At 34.4% G+C, this 13,612-nt stretch overlaps 3 protein-coding genes across 3 annotated transcripts; 2 read left to right on the forward strand and 1 right to left on the reverse strand.

Annotated features, from left to right (window-relative positions):
- Positions 2,008–3,872, forward strand: LOC18588706 (probable receptor-like protein kinase At5g20050). Its single transcript, XM_018126753.1, has 2 exons — positions 2,008–3,496; positions 3,801–3,872. The coding sequence occupies exons 1-2, from the start codon at positions 2,154–2,156 to the stop codon at positions 3,841–3,843; spliced, it is 1,386 nt and encodes a 461-aa protein (XP_017982242.1). The 5' UTR covers positions 2,008–2,153; the 3' UTR covers positions 3,844–3,872.
- On the forward strand, positions 4,639–9,833 carry LOC18588707 (acyl-protein thioesterase 2). The gene is made up of 10 exons (XM_007013289.2): positions 4,639–4,802; positions 5,332–5,429; positions 5,679–5,793; positions 6,915–6,951; positions 7,072–7,141; positions 7,287–7,391; positions 8,079–8,229; positions 8,346–8,428; positions 9,234–9,327; positions 9,416–9,833. The coding sequence occupies exons 2-10, from the start codon at positions 5,399–5,401 to the stop codon at positions 9,501–9,503; spliced, it is 774 nt and encodes a 257-aa protein (XP_007013351.1). The 5' UTR covers positions 4,639–4,802; positions 5,332–5,398; the 3' UTR covers positions 9,504–9,833.
- Positions 10,417–13,167, reverse strand: LOC18588708 (deSI-like protein At4g17486). Its single transcript, XM_007013291.2, has 4 exons — positions 12,786–13,167; positions 11,482–11,769; positions 10,996–11,073; positions 10,417–10,863 (listed from the first exon to the last, which is right to left on the reverse strand). Exons 1-4 carry the CDS (start codon positions 12,937–12,939, stop codon positions 10,727–10,729), a joined length of 657 nt encoding a protein of 218 aa, XP_007013353.2. The 5' UTR covers positions 12,940–13,167; the 3' UTR covers positions 10,417–10,726.

Genomic DNA, 13,612 nt, shown 5'->3' on the forward strand with positions numbered 1-13,612 from the left:
ATAGGTTTAGATTTATATTAAAATTTAACGAATTTGAATTAGTAGACTCACTTTTATTTTTTTTAAAATTTGATAAGCTTAACATATTAGTTTAGAATTTATTTGTTGAGATTAACTAGCAATATGCTAACCATAATAACTCTAATTTTATCAAAATAGTTTGAAGAATAAAACTAATCATTAAATAAAAAATTATTTTGAGAGCCATTAAAAATAAATAATAAATAAAATTGTATTGAAAAAATACAATTATTTCATTCTATCAATTTGTATGTCTATCCTTATTACTTAAAGTTTTCAACATACATGCTAGAATAGATTAGTTATTCTAAATAAAAAATAATATATTGATGAAATTCTAAGCAACAGTACAATATTGTAATTTATATTTGAGAATTACATAATGATTTATTTATTTCTAAAGATTAAAATCATAAAAAATAAAATTCACATAACAGAAAAAAGAAAAACATGACAAGTAGAAAATAGAATCCACATATGACATAATAAAAAAAATATGATTGNATATGACATAATAAAAAAGAAAAAAATATGATTGATGGTTTGTAAAAATTTATGAAAAAAAATTTATAGAGATTTAGAAAATATGAAAAATTAGAATAAAAATAAAAATAATATAAATTAAAAGAAAAAATAAAAAAAATCTTTAAAATTGAGTCAAGTATATGAAATTATTTTATTATTCTTTATTTGTATTAATTATTAAATAAAAATTATTAAAAAAATTTATTAAAAAATTTTAAAAAAATTATATAATAGGTAAAACTTTTTAAAATTTTGGGGTAAGGAGGCTCCTCCCCTGTTGACCATGTTTAACTTTGGTGTCATTTTGCCATGATACCTTAACATTTGGGAGCTTTATAAACAGCCTGCAGCAATTCTGTGTGATGACACAGAGCATTGTATTGAGAAAGTTCTATTTGTTTGTTACTATATGGTAGTCTTAGGACCTTTTTGGGCCCTTCTCATTTTTCTAAACAGAAAAAACCCCACTTTTAACTGTGAATTAACATGAATTAGTTAATTATATATATCAAAATCATGAGTTTTTTCCAACCTCAGGTGAATGGCCTGTTCCTCATCATGTCATAGATCTATGACCCTCCACCAGCACCGGCCTCATTCACTTCCATTTGTATATGAAATTTTATGAACTGGGGACTTGGTCTTGCTTTCACCAGGCCAGAAGTAATCTCATTCTTCTGATTTTCCACTCTCAAGCATTATTTAAAATTAAGTTGTAGATTCGATGCTATAGTCTTACGAAGGTGAAAACAACCTAGGTTTCGATTATTTCTATATTAATCTATATGTTGTCTTGACTTAGTTTCCTGAATCAAGAGTTATTGAATGGTTCAAATTTACAGGGAGTTAATGACTTTGTCATGTGTTCTGAATAAATTCCTACTCCAATGAAAACAATACACTATAGCAGAAGTGAAATGTAGAAAGAGAATCCTCCAAGTGCAGCTTTATTATTTCTTATCCTTTCCCTTTGTTTATTTTTTGTTTTTGTTTTTGTTCATTGTTTGAGCTTTTGTTATTATGGAGGGAACTAGGAGAGAAATTTTTGCCTTCCAGTTAGATAGAGTTGGTAAGTGGCTATAGCAGAAGAACCAGAGTCAAAAGCAGTATCAGCTGCTGCTTAATTTGACAAAGCCAAAAGATGATTATCCAAAAAAGAAGAGTAAACAGGGATTAAAATGTTCTTAATTACTGTATTTAATGGTGAAAGGACTGCATGTAAATAAAACACAAAAAGTGACAAATGACTTGGTCATCAGACAAAACTTGCATCAGCAGCATGAACCAAACCTTTGACCATTTAAAATCTTTAAAAGTCAACAACACCCCTAACATTAAAGGGACAAAATAAAAGGAAAATTAGGTGAACTTCGTGGTTGTTTCTTTTGATGCAGATATAAAATAATCACAGCCCCATGATTCAACATTTGGCTAATCTAAAGATAGAAAACAGTTTTTAATCTTTGGAATTAAATATTTAAATGAATGCTACTTCCTCTCAGGGAAGTTAACAATGGTTTCTCTTCTCCACATAAGGAACCAACGAAAGCCAAAAGATCGAGAATGTTTTGCATCCCCGCTTACCGGAAAACAATGATAAAGCTCTAATGGAGGACAAGAAAGCAAATATACTAGCTGTTACAATTATCATCAGCCTCATCATTTTTATCATCGTTGCTCGCGTATCATTGAAACTTTCCAGAGCTTTCTTCCTCATTGCGGGGGCAGATATTGCAGTAATCCTTGCAGTATTTGTGTGTCTTGTAATTAGAGGGCGCTATCATCGCAGAAGGAAATTGTTAGAGAAGCAACTGGTATCAGAAGGTCGAGAGCTTCGAATAGAGTATAGTTTTCTCAGAAAGGTAGCTGGTGTTCCAATAAAGTTTAGGCACAAAGAGCTTGAGGATGCAACAGATAATTTCCGAGCGCTGCTGGGCCAAGGTGCTTCTGCTTCAGTATTCAAAGGCATCCTAAGTGATGGCACCTCTGTTGCTGTGAAGCGAATTGAAGGTGAGGAGCATGGGGAGAAGGAATTTAAGTCTGAAGTTGCTGCAATTGCAAGTGTGCAACATGTGAATCTTGTGCGCCTTATGGGGTATAGCCGTCTTCCTGGAGGGCCTAGATTCCTTGTTTATGAATTCATCCCAAATGGTTCATTGGATTGTTGGATCTTCTCCAGAAGGGAAACCAGAAGTCGTCCTGGAGGTTGCTTGTCATGGGACTTAAGGTACAGAGTTGCCATTGATGTGGCTAAGGCACTCTCTTACCTACATCATGATTGTCGGTCAAGGATACTACACCTTGATGTCAAGCCAGAAAATATACTTGTTGATGAGAATTTTAGAGCAATTGTGGCAGATTTTGGTCTTTCAAAGTTGATCGGAAAAGATGAGAGCAGGGTCATTACAACAATCAGGGGGACCAGAGGTTACTTGGCCCCGGAATGGCTCTTGGAGCGTGGAGTTTCAGAGAAGTCTGATATCTATAGCTATGGAATGGTTCTTCTGGAGATGATTGGAGGCCGAAGAAATGTTAGCGTGATTGAAAATGGAACTGATAGGTCTCAAAGGAAATGGCAGTACTTTCCTAAAATTGTGAGGGACAAACTAAGGGAAGGAAACCTAATGGAAGCTGTTGATCAGAGGCTAGTTGAAGCAGGAGGTATAGATGAGAGGCAAGTAAAAAGAATGGTTTATGTAGCTTTGTGGTGCATACAAGAGCAGGCGAAACTAAGGCCTAGCATGGCACAAGTGGTTGAGATGCTTGAAGGGCGTGTGCCAGTAGATGAACCCCCAGAAACACAAATGCTTGTCGTCGATTTGCTATCCATAGATGAAGAGGATTCTTCTTGTCATGACAGGCCAAGAATTGGTGTCATGGGATCACACGTGGACTGCAACCTTCCTAGCTCATCTTCGTCCTCATTTGCAATGTCTGTGCTATCTGGACGGTAACTCCCTCTAATTAGTACCATAGTTTGATTCAGCTAGAGATTCACCTTTTTTGTTTTTGGCAAATAGTTCCACCTATAAGAGAAATCTGTAAAAAAAAAAAAAAGATTTTTGAAGAGATCAACAGTATTAGATCTTCTTTTCCTTCCTCCTTTCTCACCATAGCTAATCTTCAGCAAAATGCTGAATGTGTAACAAGGTTTTACTCGATTTCTCAGTCATGATCCTCCTGGATGATGGCTCTATAGTGTTATATACATGTGATTTATTCTTTCTAATGATTTCATATCTTTGTCTCTGTAGCAATTCCAGAACAAAAACAGAAAAGAATACTACTAATGTTTGATCTAACATAACATTCAACCCTGTGTCTACAAGGAGAAGATGGCGGCGGAAAAATGGAGTCATTGAGACTGGCCCTGGCCGCCCTTGGGGAACTTTTCCCTTGCATTTGGTTCTTAAATACCCTTTGTTTGCAGAACATTGAATGTTGACCTGAAACTGCAGATAATGTTGAAATAGTATGTTTACTTGGTCAAGTTGCTCGAGCTAAAGAATCAATAAGATTATCACTGAGGAAGATAACATTAGAAAACAAGTATTCAACCCACTTAGTTTCTTTCCTGCCCTTTCATGAGTTTATAAGAGACCAACGCGAAGTTTGCATTACTGGTTAAACAAAGAATTGGATATCTCAAGTATTTCTTATTTTCTTTTTGCCAATAATTCATATTATATTCATAAAAAATAAGAAAAAATTATTAACTGTAATGATATATGTCACTTCTATAACTATTAGAGTTTTTTTTCTTTAATTTGAGTGCATTATGTGTACTAGTACCTTATATATATAATATAAAATAAATATGTGATTGAGTTAATATTCAAATAATAGTTTTATTAGATCATTTTTATTTTGCGTTTAATAAATTTGACTTAATTATCAATAAAATATTTATTACTTCTGTGCATATATTAATATTACAAAAAGATTAAAATATATTCCTATTGTCTAAGCAGATGCTTGCAACAAGGCTAAACAGAGGGCTTTTCCTGAAAATAGCCACGTGTCAAACATCTAGAGTTTATGGCATCATTGGACCGACAAATTTCTGTGAATAGCGAAGGGCGTACCGCACCTTGGATCGTTTCCGACAAACGCAAGAGAATTATCAGAGAAAAAAAAAAAAGGGAAAAACAAAATTCCGCCTTTAGGGGAAAAAAAGAAAGACGAAGAGATTTTTGTGTCTTAAGTCTTAGGGGTTAGAAGACTCTCGCCATCCAGTCGACGTATCACTGGAAAAGGTAAAATGCCTACAACCCTAAAATCCCATTGCCCTTTTTGATCTCTTCTTCTCCCCGGTTTATGCTTTTTTAATTTTTTTTCTTTTTGTAGAATTTCTTGGAGTTCAATTTGCAGGTCTTTGCGACCTGTTAATCCTCAAAAACAGTTGACTTTAAAAGTTGCTCATCTGGGGTTTTCTTTTTCTCATTCTCCTGTGAATTTTCGTCCAAGCTTTTTTGTTCTTTTCCATTGTATCCAATGAATATCATTTATCTAGAGTTAAAGTCCCATTTTTATTAAGGGTTTTGAAAGATTTGTAATTTTTATTACATAAAAAAGTCTTTTTCCCGATGAATTTATTGCAATGTACCTTTTTTATTTTTGGAAAATGTTGAAAGTGGATTTTGATTTCGGATTCAGCTGAAATGCTGCTGACAAGACCACTTGGCATTAGTCATAAGAATTTATGTATCAGTGTAGTGAAAGGGAACTACATTGTAGAAATGACTTTTGATGTTAAATGTAGATCTGGGTCTTTCTTCATTGCAGGATCAGTGCTGCCTTCTTCTAGTGCAGTAGGCGGGTTTTGGTCAGTGCTAGTTTCCGGTGGGCTAATATGAGCTTTACAGGTCCTTCTGTTGGCCCTGGTCAGTGTATCTGCTTTTCTCTATCTTACTATAGTTTGGTAATCTCTATGATGAGAGCTCACTACCAAGTTTGCATAAATTTTTTTATTGTTCTTTTGGCACTTGATCAATTGGTTCTTCAGTGTATAGTGGATTGGTATATAGAGCGACTTAGTTTTTAAATATATATAAATTCATGAGCTTGTTGTTCCTCCTTGTTTTTAGTTTTAACTGTTGGCACTTGAACTCTACTGCAACAAATTTCTTCAGGTGGTAGAACTGTTAGAAGAGCACTTGAGTTTGGAAGAACCTATGTGGTCAGGCCCAAAGGTAGACACCAAGTGACCATAGTTTGGCTACATGGCCTTGGTGATAATGGTTCAAGGTAAATTAAACCTTGGATTGCTTCTAAGCTTCTTATTCCTTTTTTTTTCATAAATTTAAGATGATTTTCTCAATAATATCAGTTATTTTCTCTGAGAAAAAGAGAACAATTTAAAATTTAGATTCCTCATCTCTCTTAAATTGTCAAATTACTAAAGGAAGAAATATCATGTATATTTTATTTAGTGCATTCTATTTATGTTGAATTATCATTTCTAATTTTTCCCTTCCCTCGACAATTCAACAGATCTTTTAAGGAAAATACTGATAGCTGGTGTTAGACTTTTTCAGCTTTTGTTAGTGGCAGTTCTTTTCATTGCTTACACCTTTTACTTTTTTCTTTCTTGTTTGGCTGATTGTGCTGGTTAACTTTAGGTGCCAAGAGTTTGATATTTTTTCAACATCTTTGTGTCTTGCTATTCCTCCTTCTTTGAGTGATTCCGGAAGACATTTGGCCCTATGAAAATATTTGTATTGATTATTATTTTGTAGTGAGGAAGTAAGATACCTTCAAAATGTTATATTAAATTTTCTATCAGAATCTTTCAGGTGTTACCTTTCTGTCAGTTTAGTAATACCCTGTGTATTAATGACATGGATGTACTGTTTTTACTGTATACAGGGGGAAAGTTGTTGGCATTATGAACTGAGTAGAACCCTCTCTTTCTCTATGCAATCTTTTTTCTTGTAGCATACCACTGATGTTGTTGATGTTTAAATAAGTAGTAGGAATTAATTTTTGCTTGCAAAAGAACCTCTTTTATGCGTACGTTTTACACTTTGGTCTTGAATTGCTGCTACTTTGTTGCTAAGGCTCGCACAAAACTACTAGTTAAGCCAATAGTAACAATATTTCTGGTTGACTTTTCTAGTGGTTTAGTCTTCAAATTGGAATTAACTGCATCTTCATGCTTTCATATCTCCCAAGCTTAATATATGTTTTCAGCATGGCTTTCCATCCAATAAAATATATGGTGCCACTTGGAATCTTAGTTATCCCCTCCTATGAGGTGTCCTATCTTTGTGATTAACAACCTCAAATATAAGGCAAAAGGTTCGTGATATTCTTGAAATATCTTTGCAAAGATTCATCCTGATTTATGTTTTCATCTTGTTTGGCAGCTGGTCCCAGCTCTTGGAGACCCTCCCCCTTCCAAATGTAAGGATGATCAATTGGAGCCAAAAATGTTTAGGAGAATATATTCTAACTATAAACCGATGAATTCATTTTTCTTGAGAACTGCATCATTTTCCATGTTCTGATGATATTATGGTACAGATTAAATGGATATGCCCAACTGCCCCTACTCAACCAATAACTGTATTTGGTGGCTTTCCATCAACTGCTTGTAAGTATGTTTCTTAAAATTCTGTAATGATGCATTCCCATATGAAGGAAACAAAATAAGTTTCATTCTCTTCAACCTTTGACTTTGATGATAGTGCTTAGAAAATGCTAATCAAATTGTTGAATTCTAATGTGACACACAACAGGGTTTGATGTGGGAGACCTTTCAGAAGATGCTCCTGATGATATAGAGGGTTTGGATGCTGCTGCAGCACATGTTGCAAATTTGTTGTCAACAGAGCCTGCTGACAGTATGTTTCCTCTTGCCAATTTATGAGGTTTTATGATGCTAGAATTTTTTTTTTCTATTTAGGCAGTGTTTCCATTTCTCATCTGAATATTTAGGTTTCAATGCCCTGTAGACACTTATATTTTGTTTGATATTTGAGAATTCATGAGTAAGAAAGCTTCACATTGCATTCAATAGTCTTACCTTCTGCAAGATTTCTATTTTCTAATTTTATTTCTCATGGCTACCGAATGTGAACAATATTCTTTTTTTTTTTTCCTTTTGGCCATAAACCATACATGAGAAGGGTTGGTGCTGGTTTTGGAAGTCACTAGATTTATTGTGTCTTTTAGTTTCCTTTTCTGGTTCTTATATATGAGCTGGTAGGGCAAAGATACATATTATTTGTGGCAGATTTTTGCTGGATGTACATAAGCACTGGTAGCTTCTCTTAGAGTGTTCTCCTTCTATGTTTTTATTTATCTTGATAACTGTGTCCTATTTTACAATTTTGTTTATTTACCCTGTCATTCCAATAAATGTCTGTAAAAAGTGAGTACAATTTTAGCATTGCTTTATTTCTAAGTAATTTGTTGGTTGATTAGTTTGGCTTACGACAGATGCAATGTTGCATTCATCTTAGTTTTCAATCTTTTGTATATCGTCATTGGCTTTGACATCATTGTAACTGTGCTTTTTTCGATCACAGTTAAACTTGGTGTTGGAGGCTTCAGTATGGGTGCAGCTACCTCCCTATACTCTGCAACCTGTTTTACTCATGGAAAATATGGAAATGGCAATCCGTATCCTGCCAATTTAAATGCAGTTGTAGCACTTAGTGGATGGCTTCCATGTTCAAAGTTGGTTTCCTACATTGGCACCTTTTCCATATGCACTTGATATTCTCTCTCCCCACCCCCGCCCCCCCTCCCTTTTTTTTGTCCAGTTTGTAGTTATAAATTCCTTTCTTTTCCAGGACTTTGAAAGACAAAATAGAAGCACAGGGTGAAGCTGTAACACGTGCTAGACACTTGCCCATTTTGCTATGCCATGGCAAAGGTATTTATGATCACCTTCAGTATACAAATTGTCATGGGTTTATGCACAGTCATTTTGTCAGAGATGTGTCATATTATTGGCTTTAGCTTATATTTCTGGCACAGAAGTGGTGCCACAATCATTAGCACCATGTATTTTGATTAGCAAGTGGCAGCAGGATATGGCAAGATGGTATTAAAACAAAGTAATCTCTGCTAGTTGAGGAGTTTGACTGGCCAAATTTTTAGTGTCAACCTGAGTTAGTTTTTTATAACTTGAAAACAAACACCTGTTCTACCTGATTAGACTACTATTTAAGGGGATTAACATTAAAGTACTGGCATAACATCTAAAATTACTGCTTTTTTGGGGATCAAGGAAATTGTGATGAGTAGTGGTCCTGGCAATGTAATTCACACGTACATAATTCCTCTTGTTAGCTAATTTGTATACATTTGATGTAATATGAGGGCCCTATTGATTTATTTGGGTTGTCAGAAGTAATCAAGAGTAATTTCTTGTGTAGTTTACGTAGAGAAGAAAATAGCCCACTGAAAAATGTCTATGCATCCTAGACAACAACTCTGACCCAATTGAACATCGCTTTTGGTCACTGAGTTGTTACAAGGACTCAAAAGGTCAAGTTTCTCAGACTCTCAAGTGAGATATTGTCATTATTGAAGCCAAAACTCATTTTTCAAACATTTGGTAATGGCAGCTGCCATCACTTTACAAAATTCAGTTTTACTCATATTTTACTTGTAGTAAGGTTATTGGTAATGTTCCTTTGAACTATGTATAAAATATACTACATGCTTGGTTGCAGGTGATGATGTGGTTCCATATAAATTCGGTGAGAAATCCTCTCGAGCATTGAGTTCAAATGGATTTGAGGACACAACTTTCAAATCCTACAATGGGTATGGGTCTTGACAGTCTAAAAAAACTTCTTGTTTCTAATATATCTGATAATCTAAAATTAAACGGAGTCTTTGTTCAACAATGTAGGCTTGGGCACCATACAATCCCTGAGGAGATGGAAGAGGTCTGTGCTTGGTTAACTTCAAAACTGGGCCTTGAGGGTCGATCCACATAAGGATGTTTTGCATTATTTGGAGCAAGCGAAATGGTGGGGAGAAATTATTTACGAGTTGCTAGAAAACAAAATTGAGCAAAATTGTTCTGGTTCTGGGTATAGTGATAATTTGCATACCTTGTTATTTCTCTTGTGATTGATCTTGCTTCATTGGCCTTAGACCTTTCTAGAACCGTGTGATGAATCATGAGAATATGTACCGATTTGACCGTCAACATGCAGTTTGGAATTTTATTATTCGGAATGCAATCTGGATTGTAAATTTTATGCTTTGCTCGATAATATTCCTCTATATTCATTGTAAGAAAAGGACTCACGGTTTTCTGATTCCATGGTGTTGTGAAGAATTATAGATGTGTTAAGCTCCTGTTATCGACAAGCATGGAGGAGCGTTTTCTTTGTTACTTGAAAGTACAATTATCTTTCCAAGCTATGTTAGGAGATAATTAACATACTCCCACTCTTCCAATCTCCAGTTATCTGCTGGAAGTCGGTTACTTGCATCTTGTGTGGTCAAGTACCATTAACTGATTGTGTGTATAGAATGTGGAACCCGTTCGCTGGAAATCCATTAGTTGAGCATTGGAGCTTCTAAACTGCAGTATAAACAAGGAAGGGAACTGAATGTGGTTTGTCACACCTCTCCTGCATTTGCCCTCAATATGGTTGAATCTCATTGCATAACGGTTGGCTTGATGTTGACAATGCTTTTCGAGTCCACCCAACTCTTACTCTAGTAATAATTTTAACTGTTGAAGAACCTCATTCCAAATTCCGAGCACCCTAATCTTGTTCTATGACCTATCCTTTTATTTCGACTGCTTAAAATTGCAGCTGGAAGTGTCAAGAGCCTGCCAGTTACTATCTTCTTTCAAAACTCCGACTTTGTATGGTTCTGAGATGTTTAACTTTCTGTCAGAAAGATGACAATAAATCATCTGCAATGCTATTTGGCTTCCAAAAGTTCCATGTAACCACTCATACGAAGCATCAATCACAAACTATTTTTCTAGTTCGAAATTCTTCTGCTTAAATAAATAAACAGGATAAAAAATGAAGACATCAAAAAAATTAGAAAGAATATGGGAAAAAAATTACAACATTCAAATGAAAGTCATGCATGCAAGCTCTTCACTTCTGCTTCCAATTTGGTTCTTCCCTTCAAAGCAAGTATTCTTGATGAAGGCTGCCATAGAAACCCCACTTCTAAGGTTATCTTGCATTCACTTTTGGGCTTCTTTAACAAATGCTACATCCAAATTGCCATCTTTTGGTGACAGCAAATGCTTCTCTTGCTCTGTATCATCAATTTCTGTTGAATTGCGGGGGGTGGCAGTTGAGAGAGATTCAGTTCCATCTTCTGCAAACAAGCAACCAAAAGAAGCAGAAGAAAATCTCAAATATGAGTGTCGTTATCACAAGGAGTATTTCAAGTAGAGTAAATGGCAGGTTCAAATATACAAAAACAAGACACAAGAAATAGAAAGCATACCTATGTCGTGGTATTCAGGCAACTGCTTCACTGTCGTTACTTGAAGGTTTTCAGGAAGCAGACAGCTGCATAGAGCACCTACGTTTTTGACATATAATGAACTTAACTTAACAATATCCAATGTGTTTTTCTTTTCTTGGAAAAATGCCAAATATAGACTACATAACATTCTATGCTTGGCCTAGAGGTTGTTTTCCCTCCAATGGAGGGTCAAGGACCAGGGTTCAACTTCCATCTCATCCTGCCTTGTTCAAACATACCAAACAAAAGTAGCTACACATTGCCAATTTTTGAGGGCTCCTCCAAAAAAGATCAAAGCTATGACATGATGAAAGGAAGAGCAAGGCATTGATAGCATCTAATGTCATGGACAATTCTTTAAAAGCAATATATGACAAGGCAAAGATACAATGATATAAGCACAAATAGCTACATATGCAAATGCATATAGAGAATTAGATAAAACGACTGGAAGGATCAACATACCTAGCCGAGCCAGCCGGTTAACCCATCCAGGGATATTTTTGCCTGTCAATCTATGTGACATGTCATCTGTAAAGTGGTTACAGTTCTTGGAGATAAGGTGGTAGGTATCTCCATGATACTCAGAAGCTACACTCTCAATAAATGCTCTAAATTCAGAGAAAGACATGTTTGTACGTCCCAACGAGATGGAACATCGATAGATAAAACCAGGGCAGCTCTTTGGCTCCACTTCAAAAACTCCACTAACTGGAAAATCATGGGCCCCAAACCCATACTCTTTACCATGAACTGTTCATAAATATTGAGACAGATACTTCAGCTTCCTAGATTAAAAAAAAAGGGATTACCGAAATAAGAACTAAAGTTCATGTCATTTTGCAAAAATGCTGTTCATTTCTCCCTATAGCCTAAACAACTTGATTTCAAGTTGAAAAGACTTATGGCCAAAATGTATTTAGCATCATGCTGTTTTGTTTCAAGCATGCTACAATTTCTTTGAGATGTGCTGCACTTTAATCATGCCAACTAACTAGAAATGCCCAATCTTAAATCCAACTACGGGAACTCGAGTCCTTCACACAATTTATCTACATCTAATCTAAATGACATATACTTGAAACAGAAACTGAAGAACTTTATGGACAAAAGTAAAGCTGTTACAACTTCATGTTAACATATTAAAACCCGATTAAAAAATTTTCAAAAATGAAGTACCAAATCTTTCAATATAGAAAATCATGGCCTCATGCATGCCAAAAATTTAGCATACAAAATTTTTCACCATCAGGTCCATAAAGAAACATCTTCACACCAAGTTGCTTGTTCTATTACTCCAGCTCATAGAAATGTGATCCATTTTCTTAAAGCAAACAAATTTTCAAAAGAAAACACACAAACAAAACTACTTTAAAAACCGATGATGAATTCATTAGTGTTTTTTTTTGCTCGAACTGATGAATTCATTAGTTAACACAAAGACCGAAGTAGCATAAAAAGATCTCATTTTCTCCATAATTCATACCATTTTTATATTCCAAATTCCTCCCCACAAAAATCTTTCTTTCCTAAAGAAAAACCCAAATAAAAATTTATCCTCAACTACATAATGGAGATAATCACAAAAAAGTGATTTAAAACAAAATCAGCAAACCAATATCCGTTTTCCACCAGGGGAACATGAATCCACGATTTTGAAGCAATAAAAAGCTAAAATAACCAATGCCCAAATCTTAAAAACATAAGAAAAAAAAAAGGCACGACAAAAACCAAAAAGAAAAAAAAAGAATTGAGAAAAGGGAACAAACCTTCAATACCGGAGTGGAAAATCCCGAAACCAACCCAGTAAGAGTAATTATTGAGAGGAGTGAGATCATAGACATTCAAAATCACATCGACTTCATTGTTATTGCTCACATTTTGATTCCAAGAACCGGAATTTGAAACTTCCCCTGTTCCCATCTTTTTTCTTTTTATTAACCAAAAAAGAGTTTGCCGAAGAAAAGATTTCCCAAAATCCCCAGAAATCTTTTCCTTGTTTCGCAGTATATTAGAGAGAGAGATAGCCTCAAAGATCCATGTAGCTGTTGAGGCTAAAAGGCTTTGAAAACTTTTTCTTTTCTGGAGTAAATAGACAGAGAAAAGAAAGGAAAAAATAAAGAAATGGGTAAATATGGCAAAGCCAAGTTGGCTATGATTGTCTACAGCTTTAAGTAAAAATAGTCACAAGAATATTCATATTTAAAAATATTTTTATCTATCAAAAAATATTTTGATAAATATTGAAATCAAAATATTTTTAAGAAAAAATCTCAACAAAATAATTAATTCTTTTATATAAAATAAAATAACAAAGAGAAATTAAAGAACAAAATAATAAATGAAAGTTTTTTACACATCAAACTCTCTATTATTTTTTGTTTTTCCTTTTTTACTTCAATTTTCATTTATTTTTTTAATTTTTTTAAAAAATAAATTACAAAGTTTTCACGTGGAGTGTAACAATTTTTGTAAATTGATATAGATCATGAATTTTTTTAAACACTTAGAACAAAAGAGAAAAGGAAAGAGAAAGGAGTATAAAGCAAATAAAAAGGAATAATTTTGGAAAGTGGAGGCCATCATCTTGATTTCC

The sequence above is a fragment of the Theobroma cacao genome, chromosome 9 (genome assembly GCF_000208745.1).
Source record: "Theobroma cacao cultivar B97-61/B2 chromosome 9, Criollo_cocoa_genome_V2, whole genome shotgun sequence".
Classification (NCBI taxonomy): domain Eukaryota; kingdom Viridiplantae; phylum Streptophyta; class Magnoliopsida; order Malvales; family Malvaceae; genus Theobroma; species Theobroma cacao.